This window comes from Podarcis muralis, chromosome 15 (assembly GCF_964188315.1).
Source record: "Podarcis muralis chromosome 15, rPodMur119.hap1.1, whole genome shotgun sequence".
In the NCBI taxonomy this organism is placed as follows: Eukaryota; Metazoa; Chordata; class Lepidosauria; order Squamata; family Lacertidae; genus Podarcis; species Podarcis muralis.
The window spans coordinates 32,085,938-32,101,368 of NC_135669.1; the positions used below are offsets into that span (position 1 = coordinate 32,085,938).

The following is a 15,431-nucleotide window of genomic DNA, read 5'->3' on the forward strand; positions in this document are numbered from 1 at the left end:
CCCAACTCCTTGCCATAAAACTGTGTCCTCGTGTTTAGTGGAAAAGCCACTACCCTGTTAGCACTGTGAGAAGAGGATGCTAGACTAGAAGGGCCAGTTGGGAGGTTTCCTAAAACACGTATTTTATTTTCTGTGTGCATCTTATGTATTTATTTGAAGAATTTTTGCCCTGCTCTTTCATGGACACCCCCCAAATACCTGGGACGATTGTCCCACACACCCAATAGCTCTGGACAGCTTGAAGGACGTACCATGGCAGGGGCCTCCTTGGCACAAAAGGAAGCTCTAAACGATCCTAATCCTGCACCATCCCTCCCTTCCCACAATGATTAATCCAGCCCCAGACAGAGCCCCATAAGAAACACACCTCCCCCTCCCCCACCCACTGAGAGCTCTGTGAAAATGAAAAACAAGCAGCCTGCCTTTGGATGGGAGAGCCTGCTGGAGAAGACAAATATTTGCAGTGGAGCATTATTCATGGCATGGTCTTGGCGGCGGGCTGGGCGTCAGAGGGATTGGGCCATGCTGGAGGCGGCAGATGGCCCCCTTGCTTCTCATTAGCTGTTTGTTTATTTTGCAGAGGGAGGATTTTGGTTTTTTTGAGGGCGGGAAGGAAGCAACCCTGAATCGGAAACAAAGAAAGGAATTACTTCCTTTGTGGCTCTTGGTGGGGCCTAGGGACCCTCCCGGCGGACACACCACAAAATTGTTATACAAAATTTTGGGGTTGGCTTTTATAGCCCTCCCCCTCCATTCAGTGTCCCCCCTTAAAACTGCAGCAGCTGGAAGGACTGTTGTTTCAAAAATATACGCAGAAAGATTGATTTGGTTACCTGTGGCAACACGGCAAATTCTGAAACGGTAGTTCCCAGCGCCACACACATTGCTTGACCCCCACAATCAGTGGCGCTGCGAGTGTCACATGCCACCCCAATCTCTGAGTGGCGAGAGACTCCAGAGGTTTCAGGCATCTGCCCAGGTTCAGTTTCCTCGGAACGAAGGTCAGCGGAGACTGTGGTGTCTTTAGGATGCATGGTTTTATTTATACAGATATACAACCTGAGCACTGAATGGAGGGGCTCACAGTATTAACTCCCCAACCTTCCTGCTTCTCCATTAGTCACAGCTTTGGATCCAGCACAGAGCAAGCAGGTTTCTGTGTATCCAGCTTTCCATCTTGCTTCCGTGCCTTGATTAGGGTAATCTAGCGCATCTGTTGTTGTGGTAAGATTCGAATGCAGGTCTTCCGGGCTCATAACTCACATTGCGCACCGCACCAGCTTCTAAAAGCCCAGGCCTTCTTGATACCCCCAGACTCTCCGCTGCTCAGGGACTGACAGTGCGTCTGTTCCTTTGTATCTGCCTTCCTTTGAATTTTACTTTCCGCTGTTGAATTTTGATGTATATTTCAAAAGGCAATGATTTAACGAGTCTGTTGGTTCCTGCTTTCTCTCTCTGCCACTCGCCTTGCCGGCTCCCTTTCATCTGACAACCGTCCTGAAGCATCTTGAAGCCACAGACTGTTTTCATGTCGTGGGACTTCAGAGAGATGGGAAAGGGGGGCGGGTGCCAGGAAGCTGGTGGACCAGCACAAAAAGCCTTTACTCATTCAAGCCGTGTGCCATGGCAAACGCGTCTCTCTCCCTGCCACTTTGTCACCGTAATTGCCAGCCCAGATGAGAGCAGACAAATGCATTGAGGCTAGAACTGTCGACAGCTGCTAACCATGAGAACTAAATGGAGCTGCCATATTTAATGGCAGTCTATCTGAGAATTTCAGGTGCTGGGGAGGGGGTTGAACAGGGAAGGGCCCATATACCTGAAGGAGCATCTCCACCCCCATCATTCATCCCAGACACTGAGGTCCAGCTCTGAGGGCCTTTTGGCGGTTCCCTCACTGCAAGAAGTGAGGCTCCAGGGAGAGGACAGGGAAGGGTTGGTCCATCTAAATATTGTTGCAGGATGAGCACTTTTAGTTGAAAATGTTGTTTGTTTGTTTTTATGTATTTTAAATTTAGCGCTTTGTATGCTTTTATAACTGTAATCCTCTTTGAGACATTTTACGTAGCAATAATAAATACAACAAATTATCATTGTTATATTAGGGGGAAATGAAAAAAAAACCATATTAGGCAAAATAAAAGCAGGTATGTGTGTATTAGCAGAAATTAATCTTAAAGGCTGATGAGGACTTTTTTTAAAAGAAAAAATAAATAAAAACCTGATCTGGAAAGTTAGCAAACTGAAGTGAAAAGGGAGAAATTGAAATCAACCTGTTGGTCCACCTATATCCTACCAGTGTTGAAATAATATCCACCTGCTAGTCCAGTCAGCTCCTGTACACAGGAATTGAGTTGGGAGGGGGCATCTTCTCCTTTGCCTCAAAAAGCTTTAGTCCAGCCCTGCATCTGGCAGGGAGCTTCTTGTGATCTTACAAATCCCTATCAGCATATATGCTATACTGCTAGCTTTGCTGGTGGGATCTAGGACTTCCAATTCCCTGTGCAAACCAATAGCAGAAACACAGGAGAGTCTGTTTGAAAACATCAGCGCAAGATCTGACCAGATGTGCAAGATGACACACACTTCATCCTCCCCCCCCCCCCCCGAGATTGATTCCAACCTCTGTTGTGGCTCAGAGAGTGTGTGCTTTTGGAGACAGGGGAAATGATGCAACTCTGTGCTCAGGTAACACGTGAACCCCAGATCTGAATCCGTTCCAGGCTGGTTTTGGAACACAAACCGCCTTTGCCATCCCCGTGGGCGATGTGTGCCGGGAGATAGGTAAGGGGGAACGCTACCCGGCTGATTTCCCTGGATCCTTCCATCCCTTTGGATGCAGCAGAAACCAGCTTGGGTGGCTTCTGGAAGAGGCTTGGGCAAGTTGATAGGGAAGGCTATCAGTGGCTATAAGCCAGGATGGCTGTGTCCTCCCTCCATCATCAGAGGCAGGATGCTGGGGATCATGTGCAAGAGAGAGTTGTTATGCTCATATTCCACCTGCAGGCTTCCCATAGGTATTTTGTGGGTCAGTGCTGGAATTGGCGGCCTTTGGCTCTTCTCATTCCTCCGCATCCACCCGCCCTGTGGAACGCCCTCCCACCAGATGTCAAAGAGAACAACAACTACCAGACTATTAGAAGACATCTGAAGGCAGCCCTGTTTAGGGAAGCTTTTAATGTTTAACAGACCACTGTATTTTAATACTTTGTTGGAAGCCACGCAGAGTGGCTGGGGAAACCCAGCCAGATGGGCGGGGTATAAATAATAAATAATAAATTGTTATTGTTATTGTTAGGTAGGGCTGGGAATGCCCCCTGACTGAAACCCTAGAGAGGCGCTGCCAGTCCGTGTGGACAATACTGAGTGAGATGGGTCCATGGCCTGACTCTGTATAAGGCAATGTCTTATGTTCCTGTGCTCCAGGTGTTTACATTAAGGAAGGGCTGTAACATCTGCTTTGCAGACAGAAGGTCTTCGATTCAGTCCCTGGCATCTCCAGGTAGGACTGGGGATTTCTCCTACCTGAAACCATAAAACAGAATAATAGAATCATGGAATTGTAGAGTTGGAAGGGACCCAGGGGTCATCTAGTTCAACCCCCTGCAATGCAGGAATCTCAGCTAAAGCCTCCATGACAGATGGCCATCCAACCTCTGCTTTAAAGGAAGAAGAGCCCACCAGCTCACAAGGGAATGCATTCCACTGTCAATCAGCTGTCAGAAAGCACTTCTTGATGTTTACTCAAAACCTCCTTTCTTGTAACTTCAAGCCAGTGGTTTCAGTCCTATGCTCCAGAAAACAAGCTTGCTCCATCTTCCTTGTGACAGCCCTTTAGATATTTGAAGATGGTTATCATATCATAAGGTAAAGGTAAAGGGACCCCTGAAAATGAGGTCCAGTCGTGGCCAACTCTGGGGTTGCGGCGCTCATCTCGCTTTATTGGCCAAGGGAGCCGGCGTACAGCTTCCAGGTCATGTGGCCAGCAGGACTAAGCCGCTTCTGACAACCAGAGCAGCGCACGGAAACACCGTTTACCTTCCCGCCGGAGCACTACCTATTTATCTACTTGCACTTTGACATGCTTTCGAACTGCTAGGTTGGCAGGAGCAGGGACCGAGCAGCAGGAGCTCACCGCGTCGCGGGGATTCGAACCGCCGACCTTCTGATCAGCAAGTCCTAGGCTCTGTGGTTTAACCCACAGCGCCACCTGCGTCCCTATCATATCATACCTGTCGGTACAATCCTGAGTTGGGTAGGCTGCAATGGTCCGAAGCGGCTTCCTCTGATGCTTTGCATCGCACGTTGGAAATTTACGCAGAAATGAAGAGCTGGGCTTTGTGCGTTGCAGTGATGCAGTGATGCAGTGCTCCTCCCGAGAAAGAGTTGGGGGTGGGGAAACTACCCAATGTAACAGCAAACAAGGCAAAATAGGTAGCCGTGTTTGTGTGTCGGGGGAAGGAGCTGGCTGTCTCTTCCGCACTACCTGAGCGCCGACACTCAAGGTGAACTGCTCAATTATTGAACGGCAGAGCACGTCTGGAGACCATGAAATATTCAAGAGCCCTCGGATGCCAAGCTGAGCCCACAGAGGGCTTTTGCCTGAGAGGAGAATGAATGGAAGCTGCCCCTTTTCAGATCAGTTTGTTCCTCCGCTCCAACAAGCAGGAGGAAAAGTGGGGCATCCTTTGGGTGGGTCCAAGGCAGAAGGTATGAAGGCTGGGTCAGGCCAAAGGGGGCTCATCTAGTCTAGCATTCTGTTCTCCCAGTGGCCAGCCAGATGCCCGTGGGAAACCCACAGGCAGGACTTGAGTGCAATGGCGCTCTTCCCACCTGCGATTCCCAGCAATTGGTATTCAAAGCATTATTGTCTTCAGCTGCAAAGCCAGAGTATCACTCCTGTGAACAGAAAGAGGCCAGGCCTGCACCGGAGACAAATGAAGAGATGGGTGCCTCTGAGCATGCGTAAAGAGGACCTTACATATGAAAATTGTAAAACATCAGACGTTAAATCAATTTCCCGATACTGCAAGTGAAAATCCAAAAGCATAGGAGAATGAGGATGTCTTTGCCTGGTGCCTAAAAGCAGGCAATATTGGCACCAAGCAAGCCTTCTAGGAGAGAAGCATTCTGTGGCCGAGGGGTCACCACTAGAAAAGGCCCTGACTGCCCGCTTCCTTTGGAAGAGGCACACAGAGAAAAAGCCTCTAATGATGATCTGAGGCCCTGGGTCTGTTCATTTGGGGATATGAGGTCACTCAGCTGGATCAATATTTGAACTAGGTAGCTTACTTCCTCCTTCTTCCTCCTCTTTGTAAAGATCTTTTATATCCTTTGATAACATACTGCATATAAGGTCTGGTCTGAATAGAGACATTGGATTCTTATTTCATTATACACAATAAAGCTGTTTTTAGCCATCTCACCCCTTGCTTTTCCCTGTAAGACCAATTGCAGTCGTTAGAAGTCATCAACAGGTTTACCACACCTATCAGCCAATCACCCATTCCCACCACCCTTCTGAGTAATATCCCTCCCCACCCTCTCACTATATGTAAGGGTCTGGTGACTTCTGTTTCAGCGTATCTGAAGAAGTGTGCATGCACAAGAAAGCTCATACCAATAACAAACTTAGTTGGTCTCTAAGGTGCTACTGGAAGGATTTTTTTTGTTTTGTTTTGACTACGGCAGACCAACACAACTACCTACCTGCATATAAAACAGAGAGAAAATTAAAAGACGAAAAAGCAAACCCTAAAATGGGCACATAAAGTACAATTACATACGGGTTAAGTGACAAAGTCCAAGTCAATGAACGTGAAAAGCAGGAATAAAAGTTATCTTCACATAAAGAATGAATATTTGTCTCATTTGATTGTCAAGTGTAGTTCCAGATTTGCCAGGCGTGTGATGAAGGTTGTCTTGAAAAGGGTGCCTTTTCTGTATACAGTGGTGCCCCGCAAGACGAACGCCTCGCAAGACGGAAAACCCGCTAGACGAAAGGGTTTTCCGTTTTGGAGGCGCTTCGCAAAACGAATTTCCCTATGGGCTTGCTTTGCAAGACGAAAGCCCATAGGGAAATCTCCGGGACAGCGGGGAAGCGCAGCGCGTCTTCCCCACTGTCCTCGGACCTCCTCCCGCCGCCCGGCTTCGGAACGAAGCTCTGAAGCCGGGCGGCGGGGCGGGGACCCCTTCTCCCGCCGCCCGGCATCGGAACGAAGCTCCAATGCCGGGCGGCGGGGCGGGAACGCCTTCTCCCGCCGCCCGGCATTGGAACGAAGCTCCGAAGCCGGGCTGTGGGGCGGGGACACCTTCTCCCACCGCCTGGCTTCGGATGGCTTTCCTGAAGACTTGGGGTGGGAGGAGGGTTTTCCTTCCCACCGCCAACATTCAGAATGCTGTTCTGAATGTTGGCGGTGGGGAAGAAAAACCCTCCTCCCACGCAAGCCCCGGGAACAGAGGGAAAGCGCTGCGCGCCTTCCCCTCTGTTCCCGTACCTGTCCTGAAGGCTTGCGGTGGGGAGAAAAGCCCTTCTCCGCACCGCCAGCCTGGCAAGCGGTTTCCCTAGGAACGCATTAATTGATTTTCAATGCATTCCTATGGGAAACCATGCTTCGCAAGACGAAAAACTCGCAAGAAGAAAAAACTTGCGGAACGAATTAATTTCGTCTTGCGAGGCACCACTGTATATCACAAAGGATATAAAAAAATGTCTGGAGCTTCCAGTCCTTTGTCAACATGTCAGGTGATGATGATGATGATGATTAACCCTCCCTTCACATTGAGGTCCCAGGGTGTGTTACACATTAAAACACAGCATTTAAAACAGTTCAAAATAATTGGCAATCATAAAAACAAGGTGGGTCCTAAAATTATATACTTCAGGTGTCAAAAGCCAGTGTCAAGGGTGAAATGAGGCATAATTTTCTCCATTGCAGGTATATTACAGAGTGAGTGGAACCAAGCATGCAGTGTAAGGTTTGGGGCTGTTTTCCACTGAGTTGCAATTACTAATTAAGCTGCCAAGATTATATATAAAGCCAATTCTTTCAACAAATGCATCTGCATTTGCATCATCAAAAATACCCAGCAACATTCATTTTGGGCAGCAAACTAGGGGGCTTTTAGATTTGGAGCTGAGCCTGTTAAGTGAATCCACACATGAGCTACCACATCTGAGCTCTCGGGAGCAACCGGTTTTTCCCCTGGACACATTCTAGAAGGCAAAGGTGTGGATTCTGAAACGTCGCGAAATTTCAGAGGTGTGCAAAAATTGCACTTCCGTACTAACACCACCTTTCTGGCTCCGGCTCTGCTCACCTCCCAGCCTGACATGCCCAGATACCCTACTGAGCATAGCTGAGTCACCACAATATCTTCCCAACGGGATGCTTTGCATCCCTTGAAGGCAGATGAAGGAGAATTATTGATGGCCTCATTACCCAAGCTTCTGCCTGCATGGGGGGAACCCCAGGGTGCTGCCAAGGGGCGAGAAATGAGAAGGAATGCTCAGCATCACGTAGGATCAGGCTCTAAGCATTACCCAAAGGCACATTTACTTGTGGGTGGGCGCAAGTGGGTGGGTGACCCTGTTATTGCAGCTTCTCGTGGGCCCTGTGTCTACAGCCTAAAACAGGAAAGTGCATTCACTGACGGGAAGTGAAAGAGAAATAAAGATAACAGCGGTCCGGCTTCAGTAGGGATACACCAGCCCTGCTCTTGAACGAAATAACAGGAATCTATTGCATCTGCCATCCTCTATACCAACACATCCCTGGGAGCAAGCTCCAAATTACTCAGTGGGGATTACTGGGGAGTAGACATCCCTAGACGCAGGTGGCGCTGTGGTCTAAACCACAGAGCCTAGGGCTTGCCGATCAGAAGGTCGGCGGTTCGAATCCCTGCGACGGGGTGAGCTCCCATTGCTCGGTCCCTGCTCCTGCCAACCTAGCAGTTCGAAAGCACGTCAAAGTACAAGTAGATAAATAGGTACCGCTCCGGCGGGAAAGTAAATGGCGTTTCCATGCGCTGCTCTGGTTCGCCAGAAGTGGCTTAGTCATGCTGGTCGCATGACCCGGAAGCTGTACGCCGGCTCCCTTGGCCAATAAAGCGAGATGAGCGCCACAACTCCAGAGTCGACTGGACCTAATGGTCAGGGGTCCCTTTACCTTTACCTAGACGTCCCTAGAAGTTCCCTCTCTGGAACCCCTTTGGCACGCACACCACAACATCTCTGGCGGAACTGATAGCTGCACAAGAGCTTCCGAGCAGGAGCAGTCTATCTGATATGTGAGGACTTGGGATTTCAATGTCCTCAGCTGTGCTGATTTCACCCCATCGGGGTGTGAAGATGGAACACAGTAAACTGCCTTATGCTGAGGGCTCACCTGCTCCTCCTTCCATGTCATGTTTCTAGGTGCAAAACTAGGATTTCCATTGGGTTTTGTTTGTTTTCTGTCCCAGCACTTTCCCTGGGAAAACCTCAATGGCAATTGAGTTTTCTACATATTTCCATTTGCTTCAATTCAGCAGTAAAACGTGGATTTTTCCGGGGAAAGCACCGGAACAAAACAAAACTCGAGCTCTGCCTAGAAAGCACAGGGCATAGTAAGTGTGGGTGAGCCCTGAGACACACCACTGGTCCATCTGGCTCTGTATTGTCTACACTGACTGGCAGAAGCTTTCCCCTGCCTTACCTAAATACCTATAAATAATAATAAAATCAGGGCTTTTTTTCTGGGGGTAAAAGGTGCCGGTACTTAACACACAAGGGAGGGCTCTCAGACACCTGCCAGAGCATCTTGCCTCCCTCCCTAAGCTGGACAGAAGCTTCCCGGGCTCAGGGAAGGAGGCACGAGGCAAGGAATGATAATGCTGAGAATGGTAATGAGAATAATACCTGGCAACTGAACCTCGGACCTTCTGCATGCAAAGCAGTGGCTGTTTTATTGACCTCCCGTTCCTCCTCCCCTGATAGAGAGCCTGGCCTGCGTATAGAAAGGATTGTGGTGCTGGGCTTATGCAAGGCTGCTCAGTGCAGCAACGGGCATGGCCAGCATCCTGTTTCTTTTTGAGGGGGTTGACAAAGCTCCTGCCGAGCTGCTGGGCGCTTTCGCTGCTCCGAGAGCACAAAGGAAACAAAGGGAAGCGCCCCCCCCATCTCCTCTTCTCCCCGCCTCTCCAGGATGTTTCTCCCGATGCTATAAATCATTGAGCTATCGACCCACTGACTCTTGAGGCCTGGCAGCCGGAGAGAGGGGGCCTCTGGTTGCGAGCAGAGAGCAGCGTCCAGCTCCTTTGGCTGGCCCGTAACTCAGAGTTAATGGGCCATGAAAGCTGTGGAAGCCAGGCTGAATCACCCAATAAATACTCGGCCGGGCCTCTTAAGTCAATTGGGAAGGAAAAACAAAGGGGCCCTTTTCGCACAGAGGCCAAACGTCAGAGATAAAAAGCAGCACCTGGGCAGGGAAACCTGTTTGCCCTGGCTATATTTCCCCCTCCTCCTCCTCCTCCTCCTCTCTCTTTCTGTCTCAGGCCAATGGCCCACTCACTCCAGCATCCTCTTCTCAGAGCACACGAACCCTCCATCCTCCTGTAGTTTCCAGCAAGTGTTATTCAGAAGCATTGCTGCCTCCAACCGCAAAGGCAGAGCAGAGCTGTCATGGCTAGGTAAAGGTAAAGGGACCCCTGACCATTAGATCCAGTCGTGATCAACTCTGGGGTTGCAGCACTCATCTCGCTTTCTTGGCCGAGGGAGCCGGCATACAGCTTCCGGGTCATGTGACCAGAATGACTAAGCCGCTTCTGGCGAACCAGAGCAGCGCACGGAAACGCCGTTTACCTTCCCGCCAGAGCGGCACCTATTTATCTACTTGCACTTTGATGTGCTTTCGAACTGCTAGGTTGGCAGGAGCAGGGACTGAGTGACGGGAGCTCACCCCGTCGCGGGGATTCTAACCGCCGACCTTCTGATTTTAACCCACAGCGCCACCCGCGTCCCTTTCTGTCACGGCTAGTCGCCATCAATAGCCTTCTGTTCCATGACTTTGTCCGGTCCTCCTGTAAAGCCATCCAAGTTGGTGGTCATCGCTGCCTCCAGTGGGAGAGAGTTCCGTAGTTTAACTATGCACCGTGCGAATGAGTACAAAACCCTCCCTGGATGCTAGGTGCCTGATCAAATTTGCCTCCCCACCCCACCCCCACTGAAATGCCTGGGTTGTTTTGGGTTTTTTTAATTGCATGAGAGCCTAAGCGTGTATCTACCTAAGGAGATGAAAGATGTCTGAGACCGGCTGGGCTTCTGCAGCACGCTTGATCTTTCCAAAAGATTTGTCTGTGACGCGTTCTCTGTGGGGCTGCCCTGGAAGGCGACTTGGTCCAAAATGCAGTAGCCAGAGCTCAGCAAACGCCCGTTTATAAACAGTTATCATCATCATTATATTGATTCCCCCCTCTGACTGGCTTTCAACACAGATAAAATACAAAAGCTAATCACCGAATCGTAATTAAATTCAAATAGTGTTAAAAACACACACAAAACCCAAATCTCTTGAAATACAGATGATAAAAACAGCAGAGCATTATAAAATTCCTTTCCTTTTTTAAAAAACAACAACAACCAGTTCCCAAAGGTGTGTCAGAATAAAAGAATCTTTGTCCATCAGCAGAAGGACAGTTGCCAGTTTGTTTCCAAGCCCAATTCAAGGACCTCACATTAGTGTCTAAAGCCCCGAAAGGCCCCCAAATATCTGAAATACCTTCTCCTTCCCTACAGACACTTTTAGGTGCCCTCTTGGTAGCTCCACTGCCCTCAGAAGTTTGGGGGTGGCAGCTGGACAAGGGCCTTCTCTGTGGCGGCCCCTCAGTTGTGGAAATCTCTCCCGACTACCGTGTGTCTGGCACATTCATTGCATGGCTTTCACCCTAAGCTGAAGGTTACCCAGGCTTTGGCCACCTGAGAGAGAGAGATTTTAGGACCCACCCCATTTTTTTGGATGGTAATTTTTTTAAATTGAGTTTAATGTTCTATTTTTATATTTTTAAAAAAAATCATTTTCTCATTTTGCATTTTGTATTTTAACGTAAAGAAAATAATATTTACACAATCCATCTACAATGCCAAATCCTCCTCGACCCCCTCCCCACCTTTCTGTGGTTACTTATTTTATATCTTTTACCAATGCATATCGAATTCAAACTTATTTACTAATTTTCCTTTTGTATCCCCTTTAAGTTATTCTTACTGCATGTTTTTATGTGAATCCTGCTAATGTTCTAAGTTGTTTACATCTTCAAATAGTCCGTACATTTCCCCCATTCTGTATTAAAAAGTCTCTCTTCTTGGTTTCTTGTTCTCTAGGTAAGTTTTGCCATTTCAGCGCATAAATTTTAGTTGCCAATCTTCCTTCATTGGAGATGTTTCTTCTTTCCATCTCTGGCCGTAAATCATTAGGGCAGCCATAGCAGAGTACATAAATAGTCCCCGTCCCCCCCGTTCTTTGGGTACCTCTTCACCAATTCTATCTAAAAGAAAAGCTTCTGGGTTGTTTTTTAAAAGTTATCTTTAGCATTTTCCCCAACTCATTATAGATCATTTCCCAGAAAGCTTTAGCTACCTTACATGACTCTATTTTTATAATGTTCTGATCTGTCCTGGGACGCTGAAGTGAAGGGCAGGTAAGAAATGCAATGATGTGAGGATGATGATGCCACAAAAAAGCCAAAATCAAATTCTCACTTGACCGTAAAGCTCACTGGGTGACCTTGGCAGGCCAGTCGCTGTCTCTCTCAGACCGGGTTGTTGTTGAGATTAAATGTAGATGGGGAGAACTCTGTACGCCTCCTTGAGCTCCTTGGAGAAAATTGAAGGGATGTAAGTGCATGAATTTTTTAAAAATAAAGTCATCGAATCATAGAACCTTAGAGTTGGAAGGGACCCTAAGCATCATCTAGTCCACCCTGCTACCAGGCAGGAATCACAACTGAACAATGGGCAATGGTGGGAGGATGAAACCACGAGTATTCCTGACTAACTCTGTCCCCCACGTTCTTTGCTTTGTCTGCTACGGCAGGTATTCCGAAGAGGAGATCCGTCAGAAAGTGGGGACCTTCCGGCAAATGCTGATGGAAAAGGAGGGTGTTCTCACCCGCGAGGACCAACATGGGCGGCAAATGTGAGTAGGAAGGGATTGCTGGTACCAATTGCTTGCCTGGCCAATGTGAACACACCTGTTGATATATAGAGCCAGTGTGGTGTAGAGGTTAAGAGTGGTAGACTCGTAATCTGGTGAACTGGGTTCGCTTCACTGCTCCTCCACATGCAGCTGCTGGGTGACCTTAGGCCAGGCACACTTCTCTGAAGTCTCTCAGCCCCACTCACCTCACAGAGTGTTTGTTGTGGGGGAGGAAGGGAAAGGAGAATGTTAGCCGCTTTGAGACTCCTTCGGGTAGTGATATCAAATCCAAACTCTTCTTCTTCTCTTCTATATATCTGTATAGGCGCTGGGATCCTCATTGCAAACTCTGCCTCTTTTAATATCTCCCTCCTGGTTTCCAGTGTGCCTGAGCCAACAGAGCCTAGTTTCCCCTGAACTCCTTGCATCTAGAAAACTAACGTGTCAGGGCAAAGGATTCAAACCCCCACAAAAGAACTCCTTGCATGTAGAAAACTAGAAAGTTGGGTTTGAAAGCTTCCAGGTCAGGCAACCCAGCGGCTCATTTTCACTTTCCTTGCAGACTGCTTTCCCCCTGCCCTCGAACACAGCAAGGTGCAGCCAAGCTGGTTGGTTCCCTTCCTGATGGACTGATTGCCCTCACGGACCACGGCTTGGCCTCCCTGCCCCCACTTGAGAGGCCCTCTCCATCAGCAACGCTTCTGAGCTTTCCCAGGATTGATAGTGACTTAGCTGGCGTGCCGGCAAAGTGCATATTATAATCCATTAGCCAGCACTGGGGGAGGGCGTAGAAGAAACCAGGTCACTGAGGAGGACAGGAATAGAGCTTGCTGATTCATTGCACAGGGAGGCCTCGTTTGGGTGGGGAACTGGGGAGCACGGGGAACTTGGGAAAAGGTAGAGCAGCTTGTGCGGTCCAGGGTTTCGTATCACTTTAATAATACCTTCCAACTTTTTCCAATGCAAAACCGGGATATGTAGTTTCCGGGTTGTGCTGCTGGGAGAGTCATGTGCCCTACACCTTACTCTCGCCCCAAAAACGTGCATTTGGGGTGAGTTCTTGTGTGGTGCCCAAAAACCGGGCAACCCAGTCAGACGGGTGGCATTTAAATAAATATTAGTATTACAAAATGATGCATGGCATGGATAAAGTGGATAGAGGAAATGTTTTTCTCGCTCTCTGAAAACACTATTTCTCATGAAGCTGAATGTTGAATGGTTGTCTGAAGACAACTTCTTCCTCTTCTTTGGCAATCACTCGTAGCCGAGTAAGATTGTCTTCCATAAACACGGTTTTAACAATGAGTCTGTAAGTGACTGTGGAGGCCAATTCTGGATCCACACGTCCTTCCACAGTGGGGACATTGGTTTCCGGGTGGGAGTTGATCACGGTGTGGATTTGCCAAGCATGCCCTCCTCTTAGCACGTAGTTGAACTATGGAACTCCCTTCCCCAGGAGGCAGTGATGGTCTCTGTAATAAACGGAAATCTGCCCTTATTCCCTTATGGGGGACACGAGCCCTTATAGAGTCCTTTGCAGGTTCTCCATTGGTTGGAGAAAAGAACAGAGGCCAACCAGAGAATATGGAGAAGTAAAGCAGCTGGTAAGCCTGATCTTTATTGATCTGTTGCAACTGGGTGCCCCCTTCACATGCAGGAAAGGAGGAGGAGGATCCAGAACCCAGGTGTGCCCGCCCTTATATAGACATTTTAAATTGCCCGCTTTGGAGTGCAAGACCACCCCCAGGAACATTATACATACATCACAGAAGGGGTGTAGCTCAAGACCACCCCCCAGACACATCATACCTACAACACAGAAAGGGTGGTCTACAACAGAAATCTAAGTGTGTCGTTTATCTCCTGTCTGGCAGATTACCTGTTAATGCTTACTTGATTGGGGAGCCTGGCCAGTCTTTTGTAGTGACAAATACTTAGTTCCTGAACCAGGTCACAGGCTCACCCTGTTCATACACAGATATACCCTTAAGATAGGTTTTGTGAATGAAAAGACAATGGGGAGGCTTTTCCATTTTCCTTTGACCTTGCAGAGAAAACATTTGGTCAGCTTGGGAACCAAAATGGCTCCAGGACTGCCCTCCTGTGCTGCCTCAGACATGTGGCCCATACATTTATATATGTGTTTGCCTGACAAATCCATGAACATATATATACATGACATTAAAATATAATTGGATAAATTCATGGAGGAGACAGCTATTAGTATCTACTAGCCATGATGGCTCTGCTCTGTCTCCACAGCTGGAGGCAGTAATGTTCCCTGAAGCCATCTGGTTGGCCATTGTCAGAAGAGGATGCTTGGACTAGATGGGCCATTGGCCTGATCCAGCAGGCCCTTCTTATGTTCATCTTTCCACATTATTTCTGGATTGGGTTAGGGAACTCACTCAATAATCGATCGGTTTGCAGCAGCCCCAGCAAAACCGCATCGTGGAAAAACATGGGAGTCTCATGCCCTCTGCCTTTGTGTGTCTGCCTTTGCAAAATCGTAAGCGCTTATAAATATCAAGGCTGGCAAATGGTTTTGAGAAACTGACTCACTCCTCTTTTGCCTGGCATCCCCAGGGAAAAAGCTGAAAGGGGGGAATTATAAGGGGAGGCCACAGCAGCCTGCAGACACAGCCCAGGAAGCATTAATCTCTGTCGCTAAGGGAGCTTAACCCAATTACAAACCGAGTGAATAATTGGCTGCTTTAAGGGAAATGAACCCCAGGATGTTTTGGCTCAGAAAATACAACAGAGACATCAGTGGGCTGGAGAAGCAGGGAAAGAAGCATGGCTGTCACGGAAAAGCCTATTCGTGGCTTTTGCCTGTGGTAACTGGAGTGCAAATTAGAGGGCTGTGAATAGCACATGTTGGGGCTCAAAGGGGGGAGACCCTTTATAAATGGCAGCAGGGTAAATGTACACCCATTCAGAGTGAGGGGGGACAAAATGCATTGCCCTCACTCTGCGTTGGCTTTGTGTTGTTCTCCCACACTCCAAACTCATAAGCCGCAAGGGGAAGTGATGCCATCGTGCTTGCTGGTTCCTATATTCCTCTGAGTTCCTTGCATAAGAAAAGGTTTGAGAGAGTGTGGATTTGCACATTGTGAAATAGAAATCAAGCCCTCACACTGTGATTGGGGGAAAGGTCTGTTCAAGACTCTGTTTATTAAGACAAGGCAATTGCACCCCCATCAGCCAGGCTCTTCTCTGAGCTAATCAATAGGGTGATCTGCTTACATACAAATTTTA

At 48.4% G+C, this 15,431-nt stretch overlaps 1 protein-coding gene across 2 annotated transcripts in view; it reads left to right on the forward strand.

Annotated features, from left to right (window-relative positions):
- The window catches only part of SRRM3 (serine/arginine repetitive matrix 3), a 110,912-nt gene that overhangs the window by 55,624 nt on the left and 39,857 nt on the right, over positions 1-15,431 (forward strand). For both annotated transcript variants that reach the window (XM_077919257.1, XM_077919258.1), the window contains exon 5: positions 12,072-12,173. In XM_077919257.1, coding sequence (XP_077775383.1) covers positions 12,072-12,173 — 102 coding nt within the window. The remainder of the gene's footprint in view (positions 1-12,071; positions 12,174-15,431) is intronic.